General features: G+C 46.5%; 1 protein-coding gene across 1 annotated transcript in view; it reads right to left on the bottom strand.

Moving 5' to 3' along the window:
• slc25a19 (solute carrier family 25 member 19) overlaps nt 1-25,828 on the bottom strand; it is a 74,866-nt gene extending 49,038 nt beyond the window's left edge. Inside the window, 2 exon segments of the mRNA XM_072482946.1 lie at nt 3,495-3,650; nt 25,546-25,828. Coding sequence (XP_072339047.1) covers nt 3,495-3,650; nt 25,546-25,683 — 294 coding nt within the window. The 5' untranslated portion in view covers nt 25,684-25,828.
• Between the last annotated feature and the right edge of the window lie 645 nt (nt 25,829-26,473).

The raw sequence follows: 26,473 nt of genomic DNA, 5'->3' as shown, positions 1-26,473 counted from the left end.
CCCCTGTCTTGTTCCAGTGAGAACAAGCCGCGTTTATCCAACCTCTCCTCCTAGCTAATTCCATACCAGGCAAGTCTGGTAAACCTCTTCTGTACCCACGCTCTCTTAGCCACCCACCAGTATCACTATCTCCCTCCATTTATCCGAACACCGCAGCACATTGGCCAAGGGCTCAATTGTAAGCATTAAGCGTGGTCATGGTGAACCACTGCATCGTTCCCCTGTTCAGAGGAAAGTGCCCTGAATTAATCTTGTTTCTACGCACACTCGCCATCGGGTCCTGATACAACAGTTTCTCACCAATCCCAAACCTTTCCAAAACTGCAAAAAATAGCTCAACTCCACACGATCTTCTCTGCATCCAGCGCCACCACCACCTTGAATTCCTTCCCTTCTGCCGGAGAAAGCACTACATTCAGAAGACAACTGTCTTCCCTTCACGAACCCCGTCTGCTCTTCCCCAATCACCTTCGGGAGGCACTCCTCCAGCCTGAGCACCAACACCTTTGCCAGAATCTTGGCATTCACATTCAATAATGATATTGGCCTGTACGACTCAAAATAATTTTTCAGTAGAAGAGAGATGGATGCCTGTCCCATTGTCTCTGGCAGTACCCTCTTCGCTACCGTGTCCTCGAACATCTCCACCAGCAGTGGAGCAGCACGGTAGCACTGTGGTTAGCACAATTGCTTCACAGCTCCAGGGTCCCAGGTTCGATTCCCGGCTTGGGTCACTGTCTGTGCAGAGTCTGCACGTTCTCCCTGTGTGTGCGTGGGTTTCCTCCGGGTGCTCCAGTTTCCTCCTACAGTCCAAAGATGTGCGGGGTAGGTGGATTGGCCGTTCTAAATTGGCCTTAGTGTCCAAAATTGCCCTTAGTGTTGGGTGGGGTTATTGGGTAATGGGGATAGCATGGAGGTGTGGGCTTGGGTGGGGTGCTCTTTCCAAGAGGCGGTGCAGACTCGATGGGCCGAATGGCCTCCTTCTGCACTGTAAATTCTATGATTCTATGAGCAGTGGCACCAACCTATCCAGAAACATCCTATAAAACTACCCCAGGAAACCATCGGGTCCTGGTTCTATACCCATCTGCATCTTCCCTATGCCACCCGCACTTCCTCCATGCCCACAGGCTCCTCAACCCTGCCCTCTCCTCCTCTCCCACCTCAGGACACTCCAATCACCCAGAAACTCCATCATATCTGACTCATTCGCCAACACCACGAACACTCCTGTCCTGTCCCAGACCCAAACAATCTCTCTCGCCGCCACCTGCCAGTGGTGCTGGCCCACCAACATGCAGCTGGCATTCTCTCCATAATCTTACACAACCCACTTTGTGCGGCTTAATTGCCAAATCATCTTTCCCCGTAAACAGAAGTTCAAACCTCGCCTGCTGCTCCTTCCTCCTTAACCTAAGATCCGGTGTCTGATCCTCCGCATACCTACCATCCACCTTTAAAGTTCCCTCTACCAACCGCTGCCGCACCTCTCATTTCCCTGTACACTTGAGCCTTAAACGACATAACTTTACACCTCACTACAGCTTTCAATGCTTCCCACGTCACCGACGACGACGCCTCTCCGTTCCTATTAAAGCCTACATAGTCCTTAATCACCCTTCCCATTTTCAGGAATTGGGCCTGCCATCAACCCCACATCCAGCCTCCAGGCAGAGCTCTGTGGCGACCCCTTCTCGAGGGCTATATCTACCCAATGTGGAGCATGGTCCGAGATGACAATCGCAGAATATTCTGTCTTCCTCAGCCCTGCCAACAGCGCCTTTTCCGTAATAGAAAAGTCTCTCCTCGAATACACATTATATATTGGTGATGAAAAGAATGAATAGTCCCTCTCGCGCAGCTGCAAAACTTCCGTGGGTCCACCCCACCCCCTCCCCCATGATCGCAGCCAACTCCTTTGCACCACACCCCAGGTGGTGAGTGAACACGGCTTAGACCTAAACAGATCACAGAATCCCTACAGTGCAGAAGGAGGCGCAATGAGTCTGCACCAATGCTCCGAAACAGCATCATACCTAGGCCCACTCCTCTCCCTATCCCTGTAACCGCACCTCATCCTTTGGACATTAAGGTCACATCTTTCTAAATCAGAGCACCTCAGGGGCTGGTTTAGCACAGGGCTAAATAGCTGACTTTTAAAGCAGACCAAGGCAGGCCAGCAGCACGGTTCAATTCCCGTACCAGCCTCCCTGAACAGGCGCCGGTATGTGGCGACTAGGGAAGCCTACTTGTGACAATAAGCGATTTTCATTTCATTTTTTTCAGGCCAATCTACCTAAACCTGCCCATCCTTGGACTGTGGGGGGAAGGGGGGAAGCCCCCTCCCCCCCCCCCCCCCCCCCCCACACACACACACAATGAGGCAGCAGTGCTAACCATAATCCAATTTGGATTATGGCAGCCAACATCTTCTTTATAAATCCTACATCTTCCTAATTCGGGGTGCATACACTAATTAGCAACACCAACCTTCCCTCCAAAGCACCTGTTACTATTACATACCTACCCACGCCACCACATTTGCTGTCTGGAACCTCCGCTTACCCACGAGTATCACTACCCCCGGCCCTGCTATCAATGCCTAACCTGACATGCCCAACCCTTCTGCAACCTCACCTGGTCCCTTCACCCTTAGATGGGTCTCTTGCAACAACACCACGCCGGTTTTCAAACTCTACAAATACGAGAAAACCCTTGCTCGCTTCACCGGTTTCCCCCCAACCCTCACACATTCAACATCACCACGTGGCCCGGGGGTCTCTTTCCTTCCTCTCCCCCCCCCCCCCTGTCTGTCATAACCATTACTCCTGGCCCCGCCCAGCAAGTGGGACTCAGCCCTACCCCTAGCCACCATCAGCCAGCTGTCCCCTCCCCCAGCTTCAAAGAAAACACCAGCCACTTCCTCTCGAAACCACCTCACCCAGTAACAAAGAGATAATCAAAATGGAAACGATGTGCTTTGCATGCCAATAATAGGCCAACTAATGGAATTTTAATCTGAACTGTCGTAATGTGGGTAAAAGGCAGCCAATTTGCACATTTGGTTTAACATTTCTTCTGAAAACATTACCATTTCTTCGTACTGCATAAAGTACTAATCTGGAGAATGCTTTTGGGGCCTGGAGTGATGTTGAAACATGTGAACTCCTGACTCTGAGGTGAGAGTGTTATCACTTAACACCAGAGAGCATTGCAATAAATCATAAAATGGTCTCTTTAAAAATCTAGTGATCTAAATCTGCCAATGGAGGGATTGGAACGTCCATCTACTGGATGATTGACCAATGAACATATCCACTGCACTATTAGGGTCCCATTACATTCTCAAGCGCACTCACCCTCAGCTTAGGAAGCTGAAAAATACACATGTAAACTAAGTTTGAAAATTACACAAAGAAAGAAAAGTGATACTTTGCCATAAGTTAAGATGCTCTTAAATGGTTCTGTGAGAGAGATGGAAATTTGCATCACACCTGGACTGCTCCATAGGAGATGGAGAGTAGCTGAGCTGGGATGTGGCCTTTCCAGAATGCCTGTAGACCCTCCTCTTGGAATATTGTGTTAGTCGCCTGCAGAACGCCATGATATTTGGCTGCTGGCTCAAACAGTGACAACCTCTCGATTTGAAGCTGAGAAAACAAAACCAGAGCAGAAGTGAGAACAGTCTTGACATTAGCAGCCACATAACACAAAAGGGAGATGGCAAATCCATTTCCAGAAAATCTATTCATAGATCATAGAATTTACAGTGCAGAAGGAGGCCATTCGGCCCATCGAGTCTGCACCGGCTCTTGGAAAGAGCACCCCACCCAAGGCCAACACCTCCACCCCATCACCCCATCCCCCCATAACCCAGTAACCCCACCCAACCCTAAGGGCAATTTTGGACACTAAGGGCAATTTATCATGGCCAATCCACCTAACCTGCACATCTTTGGACTGTGGGAGGAAACCGGAGCACCCGGAGGAAACCCACGCACACACGGGGAGGATGTGCAGACTCCGCACAGACAGTAACCCAGCCGGAATCGAACCTGGGACCCTGGAGCTGTGAAGCAATTGCGCTATCCACAATGCTACCGTGCTGCTAAACTCTACCTGGCCCAAGAATTATCTCATACTGCTGGATATTTACCTGCTTCTCTGCATCGTTACCCACTGCCCCACTGTAGAAGCCAAGTATTTCAAATACAACTAGTATAGGTAAAAGATAGCTGTTTAAGCATAAATGTTGAGCCCCAGTTTTAAATACCCATTTATACAGCATAATTCACTTTTACTGAAGTCCGTTCTGGCAAATGCATATTTTCAAGATAATGACACTGTCTTGTGCTAATTGTCAAGGTCAAGGGATTGAATACACAGCACCATTGTTCACAATGCAGATAACAGCTAGGTCAGAAAAGCTGATGTTGCACATTGAAGATGGACGGCTTGCCATCAAATCAAATGTGTTTGAGTCTAACCCAAACCAATTAGGATTATATTGGGGTGTAATTAGACGATTTAAGACAGATATGAAAGTGTATAACTAAAAAGTTTCTTCCGGCCATTTTAGGTTGGGTTAGGTTAGGTTAGGTTGGGGTTTTTGTTGTCTTTGTGAGTATTGTCTTTGTAGCTTAAGTTTTGTCTTTCTGTTAGTTAGTCAGTTTTTGCCTTTGAAGCTACTCTCCATTTTAGTTTATGTCTTTTGGGGGTTCTGTCAGTCTACCAGTCTGTGTCAGTGATGTTAGTCCACTTTTGACTTTGAGTTTGAGTTTAGCTGAAGATTAGCTTTCTCTCTCTCTTCATGTTTCATTGCCAGACTTTGACCTTTTAAAAGTTACTTTCGAGCTGTCTGCCTAAGCAAAGAAAGATAATGTCTGTAATTCTCTGAAAGCTTCGAATTGTCTACGAATTGCCTTTTAAATGACTTTCAAATTGTAATCAAGCGACTACAAATAAAACAATTCTTTTTGGCACCTGAGGAGTTTATACTGCAAATTTCTGCTGAGTTCCAGTATTCGCAAAGTGCTACTGATAACCGAATAGCAGAGATGATATAAATTCCTTCAACTATACACAGTCGAATAATACAAGGAATCAAACAACTTAACACAGTCTACAAATATTACAAATCTTATAACTTGTCGTATTGCGCCAGGACTTGATTCATCAACTAAGCTTCCCCCAAACTTGGCGTGGTTCGACAGGTTAAGATTCCATAAATTAAAGTTTCTTTTAATTGGCGAGCCAGCCAGGAGTCGAACCTAGAATCTTCTGATTACAAGTTATTCCTATAATTAAAGATTTCTTTACCCACATTGAATCTACTGCGCACCTAGCCTAAATGGTCTGTACTGGTCTACGCTCCACATGAGGCAACTCCCACATCACACCATTGACATCTCCTAATTACATTTCCTCTCATGTGTTTATCTAACTGCCCTTAAAAGCATCTCTGCTATAAAGTCGCCATAGTCCCAGATGACCAGAGGCTGCTTTCCCCTTTGAGAAGGAGGGTTGTTTGGTGGTGATTTAACCCGAGATCACCACACCTCAGGCGAGGAGAAAGGTTGAGAAGGTCTTCATGAATAACCTCAGCTGGTACCTCATTCCGATGGAATTGAACCTGCACTGCTGGCCTTGCTCTGCATCACAAACCAGCTGTCCAGCCTACTGAGCTAAACTGGCCCCCATCTATGCTATAGACGTTGACAACTCCCTGTGGTAGCAAGATCTGCATTTTAACCAGACTCTGGGTGAAGGACATTCTCCCAAATTCTCTAATGATTTGTTTAAGTGACTATTTTAAATACATAACATCTAGGTTTTGACAAGCCACAAAGGGATGCATTTGCTCTGCATCTACTCTGCCACAGAATCACACAATGGCTGCAGCACGGAAGGAGACCATTCAGCGCATCATTTCCATGCAGGTCTCTGCAAATCCTTTCCGAATTTTATAGCCCTCTATCAATTCACCATTCTAAAGGAAAATAAATAGTTGCAACCTGTTCAGCCGTTCCCAATACATATAATCTCTATGTTCTGATGCTATTTTGGAGAATGTTTTTGCATCCTCGCCTATGTTTCTGTATCTGTTTCACAGTATGGAGAGCAGGAATATTCACAGTACTCCAAACATGGTTTAATCGAGATTCTATACAAGGAAAGAGATCGAGGTGTAGAGACAGAATTCCAGAGCTTAGGGTCTAGGTAACTGAAGGAATGGCCACCAATGGCAGAGCAATTAAAGTTGGGAAGGCACAAGGGGCCAGCGTTGGCATGCGGATACCTCAAAAGAGTCTGGAGATTACAGAGATAATGGGGTGCGAGGTCATGGAGGAATTTGAAGACACAAATGAGAATTTTAAAGTGAAGATGTTGTTTGATCAGGAGTCAATGTAGATCAGCAAGCACAGGTGACAGGGGATCAGGACTTTCTGCAAGTTAAAGCGTGGGCTGCAGAGATGACTTCAACATTACAGCAGGTGAATGTGGGAGACCAGACAGGAATGTATTGGAATAGTAAAGTCTCGTAGCAGGAAGAGGAAGAATGAGAGATGCAGCAACAGATGAGCTGAGATGGAGTGAAATCGGGCAATGTCAGAGGTGGAAATAGGCAGTTCCAGTGAAGGCTCAAATACAAGGTCAGAGTTCTATCTCAAAATCGAATGTGGTACCAAGGCTGTAAATAGACTGGCACTGAGTCAGGAAGGCATAGAATGTCCAGTCAAGTCACAAGGGAGTTTGGCAAGACTAGATGGTATTTATTTTAATGTGAGGAGTCTGACGAACACGGCACAATTGAGGGCACAAATTAAAACATGGGTTATTGCTGTCACTGAGACATGGTTGAGACGGGAGCGGATTGGCAGCTCAGTATTCCAGGGTATAGAAGCTTCAGGTGGAATAGGGAACAAAGTAAAAGAGAAGGGGTGTTGCAATTTTGATCAGGGAATCTATTACAGCAGTGGGTGGGTTTCCTCCGGGTGCTCCGGTTTCCTCCCACAGTCCAAAGACGTGCAGGTTAGGTGGATTGGCCATGATAAATTGCCTTTAGTGACCAAAAAGGTTAGGAGGGGTTACTGGGATGGGGGGGGAAGTGAGGGCTTAAGTGGGTCGGTGCAAACTCTATGGGCCGAATGGCCTCCTTCTGCACTGTGTGTTCTATGTTCTTTTATTCCAGTAAGGAGGAGTGACATCTTAGAAGGCTCTTCAAATGAGGCCATATGGGTAGAACCTAAAAACCAGAAAGGAGTAATCACATTGCTGGAGTGTTCTATAGGCCCAATAATAATCCGAGAGAAAAAGAAGAGATATGTAGAAAATTTTCAAGTAATAGGGTAGTGCTAGCGGGGGATTTCAACATAGAACGATACAGTACAGTACAGGCCCTTCGGCCCATGATGTTGCACCGACATGGGAAGTGAAAAAACAAAAGCCATCTAACCTACACTATGCCATTATATGCTTATCCAATAAACTTTTAAATGCCCTCAATGTTGGCGAGTTCACTACTGTTGCAGGTAGGGCATTCCACGGCCTCACCACTCTTTGCGTAAAGGACCTACCTCTGACCTCTGTCCTATATCTATTACCCCTCAGTTTAAGGCTATGTCCCCTCGTGCTAGCCATTTCCATCCGCGGGAGAAGGCTCTCACTGTCCACCCTATCTAACCCCCTGATCATTTTGTATGCCTCTATTAAGTCTCCTCTTAACCTTCTTCTCTCTAACGAAAACAACCTCAAGTCCATCAGCCTTTCCTCATAAGATTTTCCCTCCATATCGGGCAACATCCTGGTAAATCTCCTCTGCACCCGCTCCAAAGCTTCCACGTCCTTCCTACAATGCAGCGACCAGAACTGTACGCAATACTCCAAATGCGGCCGTACCAGAGTTTTGTACAGCTGCAACATGACCTCATGACTCCGGAACTCAATCCCTCTACCAATAAAGGCCAACACTCCATAGGCCTTCTTCACAACCCTATCAACCTGGATGGCAACTTTCAGGGATCTATGTACATGGACACCTAGATCCCTCTGCTCATCCACACTTCCAAGAACTTTACCATTAGCCCAATATTCCACATTCCTGTTATTCCTTCCAAAGTGAATCACCTCACACTTCTCGACATTAAACTCCATTTGCCACCTCTCAGCCCAGCTCTGCAGCTTATCTAGGTCCCTCTGTAACCTGCTACATCCTTCCGCACTGTCGACAACACCACCGACTTTAGTGTCGTCTGCAAATTTACTCACCCACCCTTTTGCGCCCTCCTCTGGGTCATTGATAAAAATGACAAACAGCAACGGCCCCAGAACAGATCCTTGTGGTACGCCACTTGTAACTGAACTCCATTCTGAACATTTCCCATCAACCACCACCCTCTGTCTTCTTTCAGCTAGCCAATTTCTGATCCACATCTCTAAATCACCCTCAATCCCCAGCCTCCGTATTTTCTGCAGTAGCCTACCGTGGGGAACCTTATCAAACGCTTTACTGAAATCCATATACACCACATCAACTGCTCTACCCTCGTCTACCTGTTCAGTCACCTTCTCAAAGAACTCAATAAGGTTTGTGAGGCATGACCTACCCTTCACAAAGCCATACTAACTATTCCTGATCATATTATTCCTATCTAGAGGATTATAAATCTTGTCTCTTATAATCCCCTCCAAGACTTTACCCACAACAGACGTGAGGCTCACCGGTCTATAGTTGCCGGGGTTGTCTCTACTCCCCTTTTTGAACAAAGGGACCACATTTGCTATCCTCCAGTCCTCTGGCACTATTCCTGTAGCCAATGATGACATAAAAATCAAAGCCAAAGGCCCAGCAATCTCTTCCCTGGCTTCCCAGAGAATCCTAGGATAAATCCCATCAGGCCCCGGGGACTTATCTATTTTCAGCCTGTCCAGAATTGCCAACACCTCTTCCCTACGTACCTCAATGCCATCAATTCTAATAGCCTGGGTCTCAGCATTCTCCTCCACAACATTATCTTTTTCCTGAGTGAATACTGACGAAAAATATTCATTTAGTATCTCGCCTATCTCTTCAGACTCCACACACAACTTCCCATCCCTGTCCTTGACTGGCCCTACTCTTACCCTAGTCATTCTTTTATTCCTGACATACCTATAGAAAGTTTTTGGGTTTTCCTTGATCCTTCCTGCCAAATACTTCTCATGTCCCCTCCTTGCTCGTCTTAGCTCTCTCTTTAGATCCTTCCTCGCTACCTTGTAACTATCAATCGCCCCAACTGAAACTTCACATCTCATCTTCACATAGGCCTCCTTCTCCCTCTTAACAAGAGATTCCACTTCTTTGGTAAACCACGGTTCCCTCGCTCGACACCTTCCTCCCTGCCTCACACCGCGGTATGTACTTATCAAGAACACGCAGTAGCTGTTCCTTAAACCAGCTCCACATATCCAGTGTGCCCAACACTTGCAGCCTACTTCTCCAACCTATCCCCCCCCCCCCCCCCCCCCCCCCAAGTCATGTCTAATGGCATCATAATTGCCCTTCCCCCAGCTATAACTCTTGCCCTGCGGGGTATACTTATCCCTTTCCATCACTAACGTAAACGTCACCGAATTGTGGTCACTGTCCCCAAAGTGCTCACTCCAAATCTAACACCTGGCCTGGTTCATTACCCAAAACCAAATCCAATGTGGCCTCTCCTCTTGTTGGCCTGTCAACATATTGTGTCAGGAAACCCTCCTGCACACATTGTACAAAAAACGACCCATCTAATGTACTCAAACTATATATTTTCCAGTCAATATTTGGAAAGTTAAAGTCTCCCATAATAGCTACCCTATTACTTTCGTTCTTATCCAGAATCATCTTCGCCATCCTTTCCGCTACATCCCTAGAACTATTAGGAGGCCTATAGAAAACTCCCAACAGGGTGACCTCTCCTTTCCTGTTTCTAACCTCAGCCCATACTACCTCGGAAGATGAGTCCCCATCTAGCATCCTCTCCGCCACCGTAATACTGTTTTTGACTAGCAGCGCCACACCTCCCCCTCTTTAGCCTCCTTCTCTGAGCTTACTAAAACACCTAAACCCCAGAACCTGCAACAACCATTCCTGTCCCTGTTCTATCCATGTCTCCGAAATGGCCACAACATCAAAGTCCCAGGTACCAACCCATGCTGCCAGTTCCCCTACCTTATTTCGTATACTCCTGGCATTGAAGTAGACACACTTCAAACCACCTACCTGAACACTGGCCCCCTCCTGCAAAGTCAAATCTGTGCTCCTGACCTCTATACTCTCAATCTCTCGTACCCTAAAACTACAATCCAGGTTCCCATGCCCCTGCTGCATTAGTTTAAACCCCCCTCCAAAAGAGCACTAACAAATCTCCCCCCCAGGATATTTGTGCCCCTCAGGTTCAGATGTAGACCATCCTGTCTGTAGAGGTCCCACCTTCCCCAGAAAGAGTCCCAGTTATCCAGAAATCTGAATCCCTCCCGCCTGCACCATCCCTGTAGCCACGTGTTTAATTGCTCTCTCTCCCTATTCCTCATCTCATTATCACGTGGCACGGGCAACAACCCAGAGATAACAACTCTGTTTGTTCTCGTTCTGAGCTTCCATCCTAGCTCCCTGAAAGCCTGCCTTACATCCTTGTCCCCTTTCCTACCTATGTCGTTAGTGCCAATGTGGACCACGACTTGGGGCTGCTCCCCCTCCACCTTAAGGACCCTGAAAACACGATCCGAGACATCACGTACCCTTGCACCTGGGAGGCAACATACCAAACGTGAGTCCCTCTCACTCCCACAAAATCGCCTATCTGTGCTTCTGACTATCGAGTCCCCAATTACTAATGCTCTGCTCCTCTCCCCCCTTCCCTTCTGAGCAACAGGGACAGACTCCGTGCCAGAGGCCCGTACCCCATGGCTTACCCCTGGTACGCCCCCCCCCACAAGTATCCAAAGCGGTATACTTGCTACTCAGGGGAACGACCGCAGGGGATCCCTGCACTGACTGCTTCTTCCCAGTCCCGCTTACAGTTACCCATCTATCTCCAATCTTTGGCGTAACTAATCCCTGAAGCTGCTATCTATGAACCCCTCTGCCTCCCGAATGATCCGAAGTTCATCCAACTCAAGCTCCAGTTCCCTAACTCGGTCTTGGAGGAGCTGGAGATGGCTGCACTTCCTGCAGGTAAAATCAGCAGTGACACTAACGGCATCACTCACCTCAAACATCCTGCAGGAGGAACATTGCACTCCCTTCCCTGCCATCCCTCTAACTTCTAACGAAAATCTGGTTAATAAATAAATAAATAAATATAATAATATAATATGCCACTTACCTCACACCAATGGGTCTTATTATTAGGTTAGAGGAGGAGGGTGGGTGGGAGACACTACACGTGTAGTGCCTCGGGTTTCCTCTCCACCAGAATTTATTGGTTGGGGGGGGGGCCTTCCCAGAAGTCTGCGGGTCGAACATCCGGTTCCCGCCTTATATTTAAAAGAAAATAAAACAGGAAAGAAGTACAGAAACAGGACCAGGTAAGTGTTTTTAAAGTAAAAACTTACCTCCCAGAAGGCCCTTACGCCCCGCTCCCGCCAAAATCCAAAGTGCTGCTCCTGCAAAGATAAGTGTTTTAAAAGTAAAAACTTACCTCCCAGAAGGCCCTTGCGCACCGCTCCCGCCGAAATCCAAAGTGCTGCTCCTGCAAAGGTGTGTTTTTTAAGTAAAAACTTACCTCCCAGAAGGCCCTTGCGCACCGCTCCCGCCGAAATCCAAAGTGCTGCTCCTGCAAAGGTAAGTGTTTTTAAAGTAAACATCCCCAATATTAACTGGGGAAGCCATAGTGTGAAAGGTTTCGAGGGAACGGAATTATTAAAATGCGTCCAGGAGAACTTTTTAAGCCAGTAAGTAGAAGGTCCTACAAGGAAGGTCCTGGACTTAATTCTCTTTAAAGAAGCTGGGCAAGTGGTTGAAGTATCAGTGAGGGAACATTTTGCTGACAGTGATCATAACTCCATGAGATTCAAGATTGGAGGGCCAAATGGCCTGTTCCTGTGCTGTATTTCTCTTTAAATTTGTTATGGAAAAGGACAAGGATGGGCCTGAGATCAAAGTTCTAAAGTGGGGGAAATCGATTTTAATAAGATCAGATATGATTTGGCCAGAATGGACTGGGAGTGGACATTTTCACGTAAATCTGTGACAGAACAGTGGGACTCATTCAAGAAGGAAATAGGAAGTGTGCAGGGCCAACATGTTCCATTCAGGAAAAAGGATGGGGCCAACGAATCCAGTGAACCCTGGATATCAAGGGATATTATGGCATTGGAAAAGAGAAAAACGGAAGCTTATGGCAGATTTAGAGGGCTCAAAACAGCAGAAGGCCTAGAGGCGTATATAATGTGCAAGAAGGAACTTTAAAAGGAAATTAGGAGAGCAAAAAGGGGACATGAAAGGATATTGGCAGGTAAAATAAAGGAAAAGGCCAAGTTGTTTTACAAGCACGGTGGCACAGTGGTTAGCATTGGTGCCTTACAGCTCCAGGCTCCCAGGTTCAATTCCGGCTCGGATGACTGTCTGTTTGGAGTTTGCACTTTCTCCCCGTGTCTGCGCGGGTTTCCTCCGGGTGCTCCCACTGTTCAAAGATGTTGAGGTAAGGTGGAATAGCCATGCTAAATTGCCCCTTAATGTCCAAAAGATTAGGTTGTGTTACTGGGTTACGGGGATAGGGTAGAGCATGGGCTGAAGAATGCTCTTTCCAAGAGCCAGTGCACTGGATGGGTCGAATGGCCTCCTGCACTGTAAATTCCATGACTTCTATGACTAAGTATATTACGGGTAAAATGATAACTAGGGAACGAGTAGGGCCCATTAAGGACCACAGTAGTAATTTGTGAGTGGATCTGGAGCATGTAGGTAGAGATTTAAATTAGTACGGTGTGTCCGTGTTCACTTGTGAGAGGGACGGTATGCATATAAAAATCAGGGAGGACGACTGTAATAAAATTAAAGCGATTAACATAGACAAAGAGGAGGTTCTGAGTGGTCTGGCAGGTATAAAGGTAGACAAATCTCCAGGGCCAGACAAAATGTATTCCAGGCTGCTGAGTGAGGCATGGGAGGAAATAGCAGGGACGCTGACAATAAATTTCAATTCCTCTCTGGCCACAGGATTGGTGCCAGAGGACTGGTCTGATTAGCAAGTTTGCGGACGACACAAAGGTTGGTGGAATTGCGGATAGCGAAGAGGACTGTCAGAGGAGACAGCAGGATTTAGATCGTTTGGAGACTTGGGCGGAGAGATGGCAGATGGAGTTTAATCCAGACAAATGTGAGGTAATGCATTTTGGAAGGTCTAATACAGGTAGGGAATATATAGTGAGTGGTAGAACCCGCAAGAGCTTTGACAGTCAGAGAGATCTTGGTGTACAGGTCCACAGGTCACTGAAAGGGGCAACACAGGTGGAGACAAGTCAAGAAGGCATACGCCGTGCTTGCCTTCATTGGCCGGGGCATTGAGTATAAAAATTGGCAAGTCATGTTGCAGCTGTATAGAACCTTAGTTAGGCCACACTTGGAGTATAGTGTTCAATTCTGGTCGCCACACTACCAGAAGGATATGGAAGCTTTAGAGAGGGTGCAACAGAGATTTACCAGGATGTTGCCTGGTATGGAGGGCATTAGCTATGAGGAGAGGTTGAATGAACTTGGTTTGTTCTCACTGGAATGAAGGAGGTTGAGGGGCGACCTGATAGAGGTCTACAAAATTATGAGGGGCATAGGCATAGTGTATAGTCAGAGACTTTTTCCCAGGGTAGAGGGGTCAATTACTTAGCGGGCATAGGTTTAAGGTGCGAGGGGCAAGGTTTAGAGGAGATGTACGAGGTACGTTTTTTTACACAGAGGGTAGTGGGTGCTTGGAACTCGCTGCTGGAGGAGGTGGTGGAAGCAGGGACGATAATGACGTTTAAGGGGCATCTTGACAAATACATGAATCGGATAGGAATAGAAGGATACGGACCCCGGAAATGTGGAAGATTTCAGTTTAGACGGGCAGCATGGTCGGTGCCGGCTTGGAGGGCCGAAGGGCCTGTTCCTGTGCTGTACTTTTTTTTGTTCTTTGACTGGAGGATAGCCAATATGGTACCATTATTCAAGAAGGGAGGAAGGGATAAACCAGGAAACTGCAGGCCAGTCAGTTTAACCTGTGGGGAAATTATTGGAAGCAATTCTGTGAGTCCAAATTAATCTGCCTTTGGAGAGGCGGGAACTAATCAAGAACAGTCAGCATGGTTATGTTAAAGGGAGGTCATGTCTGACCAACTTGATTGAGTGTTTTGAAGAGGTGACCAAGTGTGTAGATGAGGGAAATGCATTTGACATAGTCTACTTCGATTTCAGCAAGGCTTTTGATAAGGTCCCACATGGGAAACTGATAGCGAAGTTAAGAGCTCATGGGACCCAAGGGAATTTGGCAAATTGGAGCCAGAATTGGCTGAGTGGCAGGAAGCAAAGGGGTGTTTTACTGACTGGAAGCCTGTGTCCAGTGGGGTCCCGCAGAGATTAGTGTCGGGTCCTTGCTGTTTGTGGTTTATATAAATGATTTAGATATGAATGTAGGAGGGTTGATCTGTCAGTTTGCAGATGATACAAATTAGTGAGGATCGCCTTCGATTACAGGAAGGTATAGACAGGCTGGTCAGATGGGCTGATCAGCGGCAAATGGAAATCAATCCAGATAAGTGTGAGGTGATACACTTGTGTAGGACAACAAACCAAGGGAATACATGATGAACGGTAGGACCCTGGGAAACATCAAGGATCAGAGAGATCTTGGTGTACATATACACCAGTCCCTTAATTTAGCAGAGCAGGTGGATACAGTAGTTAAGAAGGGAAATGACATACTTGCCTTCATTAGCCGAGGCATAGAGTTTAAGAGCACGGAGGTTATGCTGAAACTATATAAAAAGTTAGGCCACAGCTAGAGTATTGTGTGCAGTTCTGGAATCCACATTACAGGAGGGACGTGATAGCAATAGAAAGGGTGCAGGGAGATCTACCAGGATGTTGCATGGGCTGCAGAGTGTTAGTTATGAAGAGAGATTGCATAGACTTGGATTGTTTTCCTTGGAGGAGAGAATACTAAGAGGGTATAAAATTATGAGGGGCATAAATGGAATAGACAGGAAGAAACTTTTCCCCTTGGTGGAGGGGTCAATGGCCAGATGGCATAGATTTGAGGTAAGGGGCAGGAGGTTTGAGAAAAAACCTTTGCACCCAGAAGGTGGTAGAAATCGGAAACTCACTGCCTGAAAGGGTGGTAGAGGCAGCAACCCTCACAACATTTAAGAAGCATTGAGATGAGCACTTGAAACGCCATAGCATACAAGGTTACGGACCAAGTGCTGGAAAATGGGATGAGAATAGGAAGGTGCTTGATGGCTGGCATAGACACTGTGTTGCAAAACTCTATGACTCTTTGCAAGTTCACCTCAGTTATAACTGGCAGGAGTCGTAACAGGGTAGGGATAATTAACTACCCCATGGATCTTGCAGAATACAAGCTCCCTGGCTAAGGAGGCACGGGACCCATAACAACACTTGGCTATGTATAAATAGAGTAGGCCAGTAAGGTACCAAGGAGAAGGTCCAGTAGGGAACTACTGGAGTTAGAACATGGAACACAGAACAGTACAGCCCTTCGGCCCACATTATGCCGACCATTGATCCTAATCTAAGATCAACCTAACCTACACCCCTTCAATTTACTGCTGTCCCCTCGTGACAGCCATTTCCGCCCTGGGGAAAAGCCTCTGGCTATCCATTCTATCCATGCCTCTCATCACCTTGTACATCTCTATCAAGTCACCTCTCTTCCTTCTTCACTCCAGTGAGAAAAGCCTGAGCTCCCTCAACCTTTCTTCATAAGACATGCCCTCCATTCCAGGCAGCATCCTGGTAAATGTCCTCTGCACCCTCTCCAAAGCATCCACATCCTTCCTATAATGAGGCTGAACACACTATTCAAAGTGTGGTCTAACTAGAGTTTTATAAAGCTGCAGCAAAATCTCGCGGCTCTTAAACTCAATCCCCCTGTTAATGAAAGCCAACATACGCCGTCTTAACAACCCGGTCAACCTGGGTGGCAACTTTGAGAGACCTATGTATGTGGACCCCAAGATCCCCCTGTTCCTCCACACTTCCAACAATCCTGCCTCTAACCCAAAATTAATCACTTCACATTTATTTAGGTTGAACTCCATCTGCCACTTCTCAGCCCAGTCTGCATCCTGTCAATGGCCTGTTGTAACCTGCAACAGCCCTCAACACTATCTACAACTCCACCAGCCTTCGTGTCATCGGCAAACTTACTAACCCACCCTTCCATTTCCTCATCCAAGTCATTTATAAAAACCACAAAGAGCAGGGGTCCCAGAACAGATCGCTGCGGGACACCACTGGTCACCGACCTCCAAGCGGAATACATTCCATCCACTACCACACGTTGTCTTCTTTCGGCCAGCCAAGTCTGTATCCAGACAGCCAAATTTCCCTGGATCCCATGCTCCCTAACTTTCTGAATGAGCCTACCATGGGGAATCTTATCAAATGCCTTACTGAAATCCATATATACCACATCCACTGCCCAACCTTCATCAATGTGTCTCGTCACATCCTCAAAGAAGTCAATGAGGCTTGTGAGGCATGACCTGCCCCTCACAAAGCCATGCTGACTATCTTTAATCAAACTATGTTTTTCTAAATAATCATAAATCCTATCTCTCAGAATCCTTTCCAATATTTTGCTCACCACAGACGTAAGGCTGGCAGGCCTGTAATTCCCAGGGATTTTCCTTGATTTGGGAACATATATCTCCTTCCTTCACTGTCGCTGGGTCAAAGTCCGAAACTTCCTCCCTAATATCATTGTGGGTGTACTTACACCATATGGACTGCATGTGGACTCGCCATCACTTTCTCAAGGACAATTAGTGATGGGCAATAAATGCTGGCCGAGCCAGCAACACCCACATCCTGTGAATGAATAAACTACAAGCGATTATCTGGCTCCAATTAGATATACAAGAATGAAACCAGGTTAGAATAGTTCCACCCAGTTGGATGGCAGTGGAGAAGTGTTGACAGGGTGGTTGACCTTGCCAAAAGCTCCCAACAGCGATAGGGTTCATCTTTGTCAGTTTTATAGGATGTTGTTGAAGTCAGATTTAGAAAGAAGGTTTTTAGACAAAAGGTACCCACTGGCTGAGATGTCTGTATAAGAGGAAATTTGTAGGAATAGATAGTGCATAAACTATGAGTGTGATTTTTATAACCTAATAATTACAAATGTCAGAAAGGACACACACACAATTAAAAGAAGCTACTCAAAATGGCTGTTAGCTGAGTTGACAATACTAAAGACACAAAATGGCTTTTAGATGAATTAGCCACATTGCTGAACAATATAAGCTGGGTAAGTTGCATAGATACATAGAAGATAGGAGCAGGAGAAGGTCTTTTGGCCCTTCGAGCCTGCTCCGCCATTCATCACGATCATGGCTGATCATCCAACTCAATAGCCTAATCCTGCTTTCTCCCCAGAGCCTTTGATCCCATTCTCCCCAAGTGCTATATCTAGCCGCCTCTTGAATATATTCAATGTTTTAGCATCTACTACTTCCTGTGGTAATGAATTCTACAGGCTCACCAGTCTGTGAAGAAATGTCTCCTCATCTCTGTCCGAAATGGTTTACCCTGAATCCTCAGACTGTGACCCCTGGTTCTGGACACCCCCATCATTGGTAACATCTTCCCTGCATCTATCCTGTCTAGTCCTTTTAGAATTATATAAGTCTCTAAGAGATCCCCCCTCATTCTTCTGAACTCCAGCGAGAACAGTCCCAACCTAGTCAATCTCTCCTCATATGACAGTCACGCCATCTCTGGAATCAGTCTGGTAAACCTTTGTTGCAATCCCTCGAGAGCAAGAACATCCTTCCTCAGAGAAGGAGACCAAAACTGCACACAATACTCCAGGTGTGACCTCACCAAGGACTTGTATAATTGCAGCAACACATCCCTGCTTCTATACTTGAACTCTCTCGCAATGAAGGCCAACATACCATTAGCCTTCTGTACCGCACCTGCAGGATTACCTTCAGCGGCTGGTGCACAATAGAACCCAGGTCCCGCTGCATACTTCCGTCTCCCAATTTACAACCATTCAGGTAGTAATCTACCTTCCTGTTTTTGCTTCCAAAGTGAATAACCTCACACTTATCCAAACTATACTACATCTGCCATTGATTTGGCCACTCGCCCAACCTGTCCAGATCATGCTGTAGGATCCCTACATCCTCGTCACAGTTCACCCTCCCACCTAACTTGGTATCATCTCCAAACTTGGAGATGTTATATTTTGTTCCCTCAGCCAAATCATTAATATATATTGTGAATAGCTGGGGTCCCAGCACCGATCCCTGTGATACCCCACTAGTTACTGCCTGCCAATTTGAAAAGAACCCATTAATCCTTACTCTATTCCTCTCTGCCAACCAGTTTTCTATCCACCTCAATACATTTCCCCCAAACCCATGCGTTTTAATTTTGCACAATAATCTCTTATGCGGGACTTTGTCAAACACCTTCTGAAAGTCCAAATATACCACATCAACTGGCTCCCCCTTGTCAACTGTACTGGTTACATCTTCAAAGAATTCCAACAGATTTGTCAAGAATGATTTTCCCTTCATAAATCCATGCTGACTCTGACTGATCCTGCCACTGCTTTCTAAATGCTGCAAACTGGTATAAATAACATCATTTGATTACAGGCATCAGATAGTCAGGGAGACAAGGATGATTGATATTAAGGCATTGAATGGGAAACAGACATGGGATATTTTAGGGATTCTTCACCAGCAAGTTATAACAGCTCCACAGGACAAGGAGCATGATGTATCCTCGCCAGCCCATGGTCTCCAGACGCAGGCAGAAAAGATAACTTTAACAGTCAGTTACTGGACAGTTCTTCATGAAGTCAGGGGCTGGCAAAGTACCAACCCGTTTTACGCAATGTCAAATTTAATTGGATATATATATGTAATCTATAACCAATATTATTGGACAAGGTCCAGCCGAAATGGGCTGTGTAGCGGTTTAGAAAAATGTATAAGAATGAATGTTTTGGGGCAGCACGGTGGCGCAGAGGTTAGCATTGCTGCCTCACGGCACCGAGGTCCCAGGTTCAATTCCGGCTCTGGGTCACTATCCGTGTGAAGTTTGCACATTCTCCCCGTGTTTGCGTGGGTTTCGCCCCCACAACCGAAAGATGTGCAGGTAGGTGGATTGGTCACGCTAAATTGTCCCTTAATTGGAAAAAAATGAATTTGGTGCTCTAAATTTATAGAAATAAAAGAATGAATGTTTTCCTTTGTTCGGTGGAGACACGATCTGGGTCTTTAACAGACGCCATCTGCCTGCCCGAGAAATAAACCATTTGATGCGAGGACCAACCCTGAGCATTGAGTGATTTCTTTGAGATTCTCTCCCGCTAACAGATGTCATTTGTCACTTTGATAGCTGCTATTTTGATACTATAGCAAGAGCAGAAACCTTATTCAAGGGTTTTAAACATGTAAGTTCCAGGGAACAAAGAATAAAGAGAACAAAGAAAAATTACAGCACAGGAACAGGCACTTCGGCCCTCCCAGCCTGCGCCGATCCAGATCCTTTATCTAAACCTGTCACCTATTTTCCAAGGATCTACTTCCCTCTATTCCCTGCCTGTTCATATATCTTCTAGATGCATCTTAAATGATGCTATCGTGCCCGCCTCTACCACCTCCGCCGGCAAAGCGGCACCCACCACCCTCTGCGTAAAAAACTTTCCACTCGCATCTCCCTTAAACTTTCCCCTCTCACCTTAAAATCGTGACCCCTTATAATTGACACCCCCACTCTTGGAAAAAGCTTGTTGCTATCCAGCCTGTCCATACCTCTCATAATTTTGTAGACCTCAATTAGGTCCCCCCTCAACCTACGTCTTTCCAACGAAAACAATCCTAATCTACTCAACCTTTCTTCATAGCTAGCACCCTCAATACCAGGCAACATCCTGGTGAACCTCCTCTGCACCCTCTCTAAAGCATCCACATCCTTCTGGTAATGTGACCAGAACTGCACGCAGTATTCCAAATGTGGCCTAACCAAAGTCCTATACAACTGTAACATGACCTGCCGACTCTTGTACTCAATACCCCGTCCGATGAAGGCAAGCAGAGTGTATGCCTTCTTGACCACTTTATCGACCTGCGTTGCCACCTTCAGGGTAGAAAGGACCTGAACTCCCAGATCTCTCTGCACATCAATTTTCCCCAGGACTCTTCCATTGACTGTATAGTCCGCTCTTGAATTAGATCTTCCAAAATGCATCACCTCGCATTTGCCTGGATTGAACTCCATCTGCCATTTCTCTGCCCAACTCTCCAATCTATCTATATTTTGCTGTATTCTCTGACAGTCCTCCTCGCTATTTGCAACTCCACCAATCTTAGTATCATCTGCAAACTTGCTAATCAGACCACCTATACCTTCGTCCAGATCATTTATGTATGTCACAAACAAGAGTGGTCCGAGCACGGATCCCTGTGGGACACCACTAGTCACCTTTCTCCATTTTGAGACACTCCCTTCCACCACTATTCTGTCTCCTGTTGCCCAGCCAATTCTTTATCCATCTAGCTAGTACACCCTGAACCCATGCTGCTTCACTTTTTCCATCAACCTACCATGGGAAACTTTATCAAACGCCTTACTGAAGTCCATGTATATGACATCTGCTACCCTTCTTAAACAAAGGGACAACATTAGCAATTCTCCAGTCCTCTGGGACCTCACCCGTGCTCAAGGATGCTGCAAAGATATCTATTAAGGCCCCAGCTATTTCTAAAGGTATGCTTCCTTTTTCATCTGAGCTAGTCTCACAATTCCACCCGTCATTCATGGTTCCCTAATCTTGCCATTTCTATCCCTCATTTTCACAGGGACATGTCTGTCCTGCACTCTAATCAACCTGTCCTTAAAAGACTCCCACATTTCAAATGTGGATTTACCCTTAAACAGCTGCTCCCAATCCACATTCCCTAGCTGCTGCTGAATTTTGTTATATTTGGCCTTTCCCCAATTTAGTATTCTTCCTTTAGGACCACTCTCGTCTTTGTCCATGAGTATTCTAAAACTTACAGAATTGTGATCGCTATTCCCAAAGTAATCACCTACTGAAACTTCAACCACCTGGCCGGGATCATTCCCCAATACCAGGTCTAGTATGGCCCCTTCCCGAGTTGCACTACTTGCATACTGCTCTAAAAACTCTCCTGGATGCTCCTTACAAATTCTGCTCCATCTACGCCTCCAACACTACATGAGTCCCATTCAATGTTGGGGAAGTTAAAATCTCCCATCACGACCACCCTATTGCGCCTACATTATTCTATAATCTGTCTACATATTTGTACCTCTACTTCACGCTCGCTTTTGGGAGGCCTGTAGTAAAGTCCCAACAATGTTACTGCACCCTTCCTATTTCATAGCTCTACCCATATTGCCTCAGTGTTCGAATCCTCCATCGTGCCATCCTTAATCACAGCTGTGATATCATCTCTGACCAGTAATGCAACTCCTCCACCCCTTTTACTTCCCTCTCCATCCCTCCTGAAGCATCTATACCCTGGGATATTTAGTTGCCAGTCTTGCCCCTCCCTCAACCAAGTCTCCGTAATACCAATAACATCATATTCCCAGGTACTAATCCAAGCCCTAAGTTCATCTGCCTTACCTGCTACACTTCTCACATTTAAACAAATGCACCTCAGACCACCTGTCCCTTTGCATTCATCATCTCTTTCCTGTCTACTCTTCCCCTCAATCACATTGATGGACTGGATTTAGGCGACAGCACATTCAAAGACTTGAGAGCAAAGGGAAGCGGAGATGGACAGTGGTTTGCAAGGACAGCGGAGTCAACGATTTTTATTTTTTTTTTTATAAAAAGGAGAGGGCCACATTGAATTTAATTTGCCAATTGCATACCCACCCTGTTAACTATTGCAGTTTGGTGTGGTCTTTCGTTTGTGTCATTCACAAATTTGAAGTTGGACTTCCAATCCTAGAGTCCAAATTATGAACAGTGGTCCCAGTACCTGTCCTTGTGGAACATCACTTCCCACCAGCCTCCCCGAACAGGCGCCGGAATGTGGCGACTAGGGGCTTTTCACAATAACTTCATTGAAGCCTACTTGTGACAATAAGCAATTTGAATTTCATTTCACCAATCTGAATAGCTGTGGTTAACCCCGACACTCCGATTCCTGATTTGTAGCTAATTTATTGTCCATCATGTTACTTGTGCCCTGAATTCATATGCTCTAACATTCATAAAATTACCTGGTATTGCCAATGTTTATCCACTGCCCTGTAATTATTTATTTTTCATTGTTCTTGGCATGTGAACATTGCTGGCTAGGCCAGCATTGATTGCCCAATCCTAATTGCCCTCAAGAAGGTGCCAAATTGAAATGAGGATGATGAGTCACTCAAGAGGGTAGCGAATCTTTGGAATTCTCTACCCCCGGAGGGCTGTGGAACCTCAGTTATTGAGCACATTGAAGACAGAAATAAGGGATTTGGGGATCGTACCGGAAGGTGACAATAAGGCAGATGATCAGCTATAATCTAATTGAAAGACTGAACCAAGGGCAGCACAGTGGCACTGTGGTTAGCACTGCTGCCTCATGGCATGGAGGACACGGGTTTGATTCCGGCCCTGGGTCACTGACTGTTTGCGCATTCTCCCCGTGTTTGCGTGGGTTTCACCCTCCAATCCAAAGATGTGCAGGGTAGGTGGATAGGCCACGCTAAATTGCCCCTTAACTGGAAAAAATATAATTGGGTACTCCAAATTTATTTTTAAAAAAAGACAAAACCAAAGGACGTCTATATTCTTAATTGGGAGAGCTATCCAATAGATCAGCTCGATATAATCATACCCATCAAATCATACCTTGCAGCCAATGCGTCAGATGTCTTCATGTCCCTGGTTAGGACCTGTCTTACTGACAGGACAGACTCACCAATGGTGCCACAGTGGGACAGAGTTGCTTTGAGAGTCCTCAACATTGACTTTGGACCTCATGAAACCTCAAGTCATCTGATCAGATATGAGCAAGGAAGCCTGCCGACTGCAGATTGTATCCATATGCAGCAAGACCTGGACTACACTCAGGCTTAGGCTGATTCCCCCACCATCAATATCCTGTAGGCTATCAATGACCAGAAACCTAACAGAAATTGTCATATAATATCCATGGCTACAAGAGCAGGGCAAAGGATGAGAATTTTGCAGGGAGTAACTCACCATTTCACTCCCCAAAACCTGTCTATGTGTATTAGTCTATAGTTCAACTTGAAAGTGTTTGTGATTGATTAACTGTAACAATTGTGTGACAGTAAATAAATTATAGTATTGTACGAAACAACTTGTGGTCGTTTGTCCATCGTATACGGTTGGACACACTGTGGTTTAGGCACAACAGCATGGACAGGGTGGATGGTGAGCAGCTGTTCCTCTGAGTTGAAGGGTCAGTCACGAGAGGACACAAGTTCAAGGTGAGGGTCAAAGGAGCTTTGGAGAGTTGCTGTAGATGATACATACGGCTGTCACTGAGCGGTGGTGGTGGAGGGAGGGAGAGTTTCAGGTAGCTAGTTGAAGGGTCAGTTATGAGGGGACACAAATTCAAGGTGAGGGGCAGGAGGTTTGGGGGGGGGGGGGGGGTTGTGAGGAAAAACCCATTTCCCCAGAGAGTGGTGATGGTCTTGTCATGCGTGAGTGCCTTTAAGAAATGGATGTTTACGCAATGTACCTTTAAGAAATGCAGTGATGTCAGAGGGTGGGTGGAGCTGGGCTTTAGATCAGCCATTTTGCAGTTTTGAATTTGAGTTTTGAGAAAAAGAGTTTGGGGTGTGTCTGTGTTTGCAGTGAGCTGGATCTGCTGTGATATCTGCCATGAAAGACTATCTCTGGATCATTTGTGTGATTTAAACTCATAATAGTTTCTGAGATGTGTTTCTGTTTTAAGGTGTTAAGTCTCTTGGATGTTGAAAGGAATAACTGAAGGATTATTTAGTGTTGTATTATTTTCGGGGTTATCTTTGAAGTAAGGGGTGTTAAGTGATCCAATGTTTATTTAAAAGATTAAGTTGAGTTCATGGAATAAACATTGTTGTGTGTTTAAAAACCCACGTGTCCATAATTGTAACCCCACACCCGGAGAACAAGCCGTGTGCTCGGAAAAGCAACATTACATTGGTTGAACTCCTATGATACATTTTGGGGTTCTGAAAACGCCTCTCCTTAACAGTCTGGAATGCATGGGAGGGTGGTAAAGGCGGGTTGCCACACATCCTTTAAAAAGTATCTGGATGGGGTAGAGGACAGATGTGGAAGGTGCTCAGGGAGCCCGGCGAACCATGTCCATATGTTTTGGTCCTGCCCTGCACTGGAGGGGTTCTGGAGAGGAGTGGCGGGAGCAATATCTCAGGTGGTGAAAGTCCGGGTCAAGCCAAGCTGGGGGCTAGCAATATTTGAAGTAGTGGACGAACCGGGAGTGCAGGAGGCGAAAGAGGCTGGCATACTGGCCTTTGCGTCCCTAGTAGCCCGGCGAAGGATCTTGCTAATGTGGAAGGAGGCGAAGCCCCCCTGCCTGGAGGCCTGGATAAATGATATGGCTGGGTTCATAAAGTTGGAGAGGATTAAGTTCGCCTTGAGAGGGTCTGCGCAGGGGTTTTACAGGCGGTGGCAACCGTTCCTAGACTATCTCGCGGAGCGTTAGAGGAAGGTCGGTCAGCTGCAGCAGCAACCTTGGGGGGGGGGGGGGGGGGGGACACATCCTGGGAGGGGGGGGCGGTGGAGAGGGGGGACTGCCTGGGAGGGTGGATGAGCAAGAGATAACATGAAGGGTTGGGGAAACTGGCACGTACGGGTGAGGGCCAGTGTACAAAGCTGTGTAAATATATCATTTTGCCATGTATATATCTTGCTCTGCGCGATTTCTCGTTTTTTTTTGTTAGGGGGGGGGGGTTATTGTTTGTAAGGGAGAAAAATTGTGTTAAAAAACTTTAATAAATATGTATATTTTTAAAAAAATATCTGGATGAGCACTTGACACGTCATAACATTCAAGGCTATGGGCCAAGTGCTGGCAAATGGGATTAGGTAGGCAGGTCAGGTGTTTTCAAGACTCGATGTGCCGAAGGGCCTCTTCTGAACTGTGAGATTCTGCATAAAATTTACCATTTCAATAGGATTACTGATCCAACAACATTATCAGTCGGCTCCTGCTCTGAATAACTGGGGAGAGACCCATCCCTCTGTATTTACCCATTCCCCCTGTGCATTTAACCTCCCCCACACCCTGGTATTTTTACCCGGCATTAATGGATATTTAGCAGGCGCTCTTCTCCCTCTTTACCTGGAACCGGATTTTGATGACATCCAATGGGTTGATCAGGACTCGGGTCAGGAGTCCGGACATTGATCCGGCCGCAGCCACCTCGCTGGACGACAGACCACGGCCGCCTTCCTGGGTTCCCGGGTCATAACCGACCATCGCCGGTTCCCGGTGCACCCCGCACTCTCTCCGGTGTCCCCGGTCTCTTCTCTCTCCCCCGGTCTCTTCCCTCTACCCCGGTGTCACCCGGTGTCTTCTCTCTCCCCCGGTCTCTTCGCTCTACCCCCGGTGTCCCCGGTCTCTTCTCTCTACCCCCGGTCTCTTCTCTCTCCCCCGGTGTCCCCGGTCTCTTCTCTCTCCCCCGGTCTCTTCTCTCTCCCCCCGGTCTCTTCTCTCTCCCCCCGGTCTCTTCTCTCTACCCCCGGTGTCTTCTCTCTACCCCCGGTCTCTTCTCTCTACCCCGGTGTCCCCGGTCTCTTCTCTCTACCCCCGGTCTCTTCTCTCTACCCCGGTGTCCCCGGTCTCTTCTCTCTCACCGGTGTCTTCTCTCTACCCCGGTCTCGTCTTTCTCCCCCGGAGTCCCCGGTCTCCCGGTGTGTGTGTGTGTGTCTCTCTCTCTCTCTCTCTCTCTCCCCCGCCCGCCGGATGTGCCCTCTGCCGGTTCGGGCGGCACAAGGACGAACCCACTACCGGAAGTGTGTTTTGACGGACAGCTCATGTGACCCGCCCCCTATGATTGACAGGTCCCGCCTCCAATCACAACCCTGCTTCAGGACAATCACCCAATCAGATAGTATGGGGCCGAAGCCAGGAAATCTGATTTGCGCATGCGTAATATTATTCCAGTCAAGAAAGCACGAATAAATATTAATACAATATTTTAGGCATTAATTAGATACAAAAGACTAAAATATTCATTTAATAATAAATAAATATCAATTATTCTTTC

Source organism: Scyliorhinus torazame, chromosome 18 (genome assembly GCF_047496885.1).
Source record: "Scyliorhinus torazame isolate Kashiwa2021f chromosome 18, sScyTor2.1, whole genome shotgun sequence".
Classification (NCBI taxonomy): domain Eukaryota; kingdom Metazoa; phylum Chordata; class Chondrichthyes; order Carcharhiniformes; family Scyliorhinidae; genus Scyliorhinus; species Scyliorhinus torazame.
This window is presented reverse-complemented; position numbering and strand designations above follow the sequence as displayed.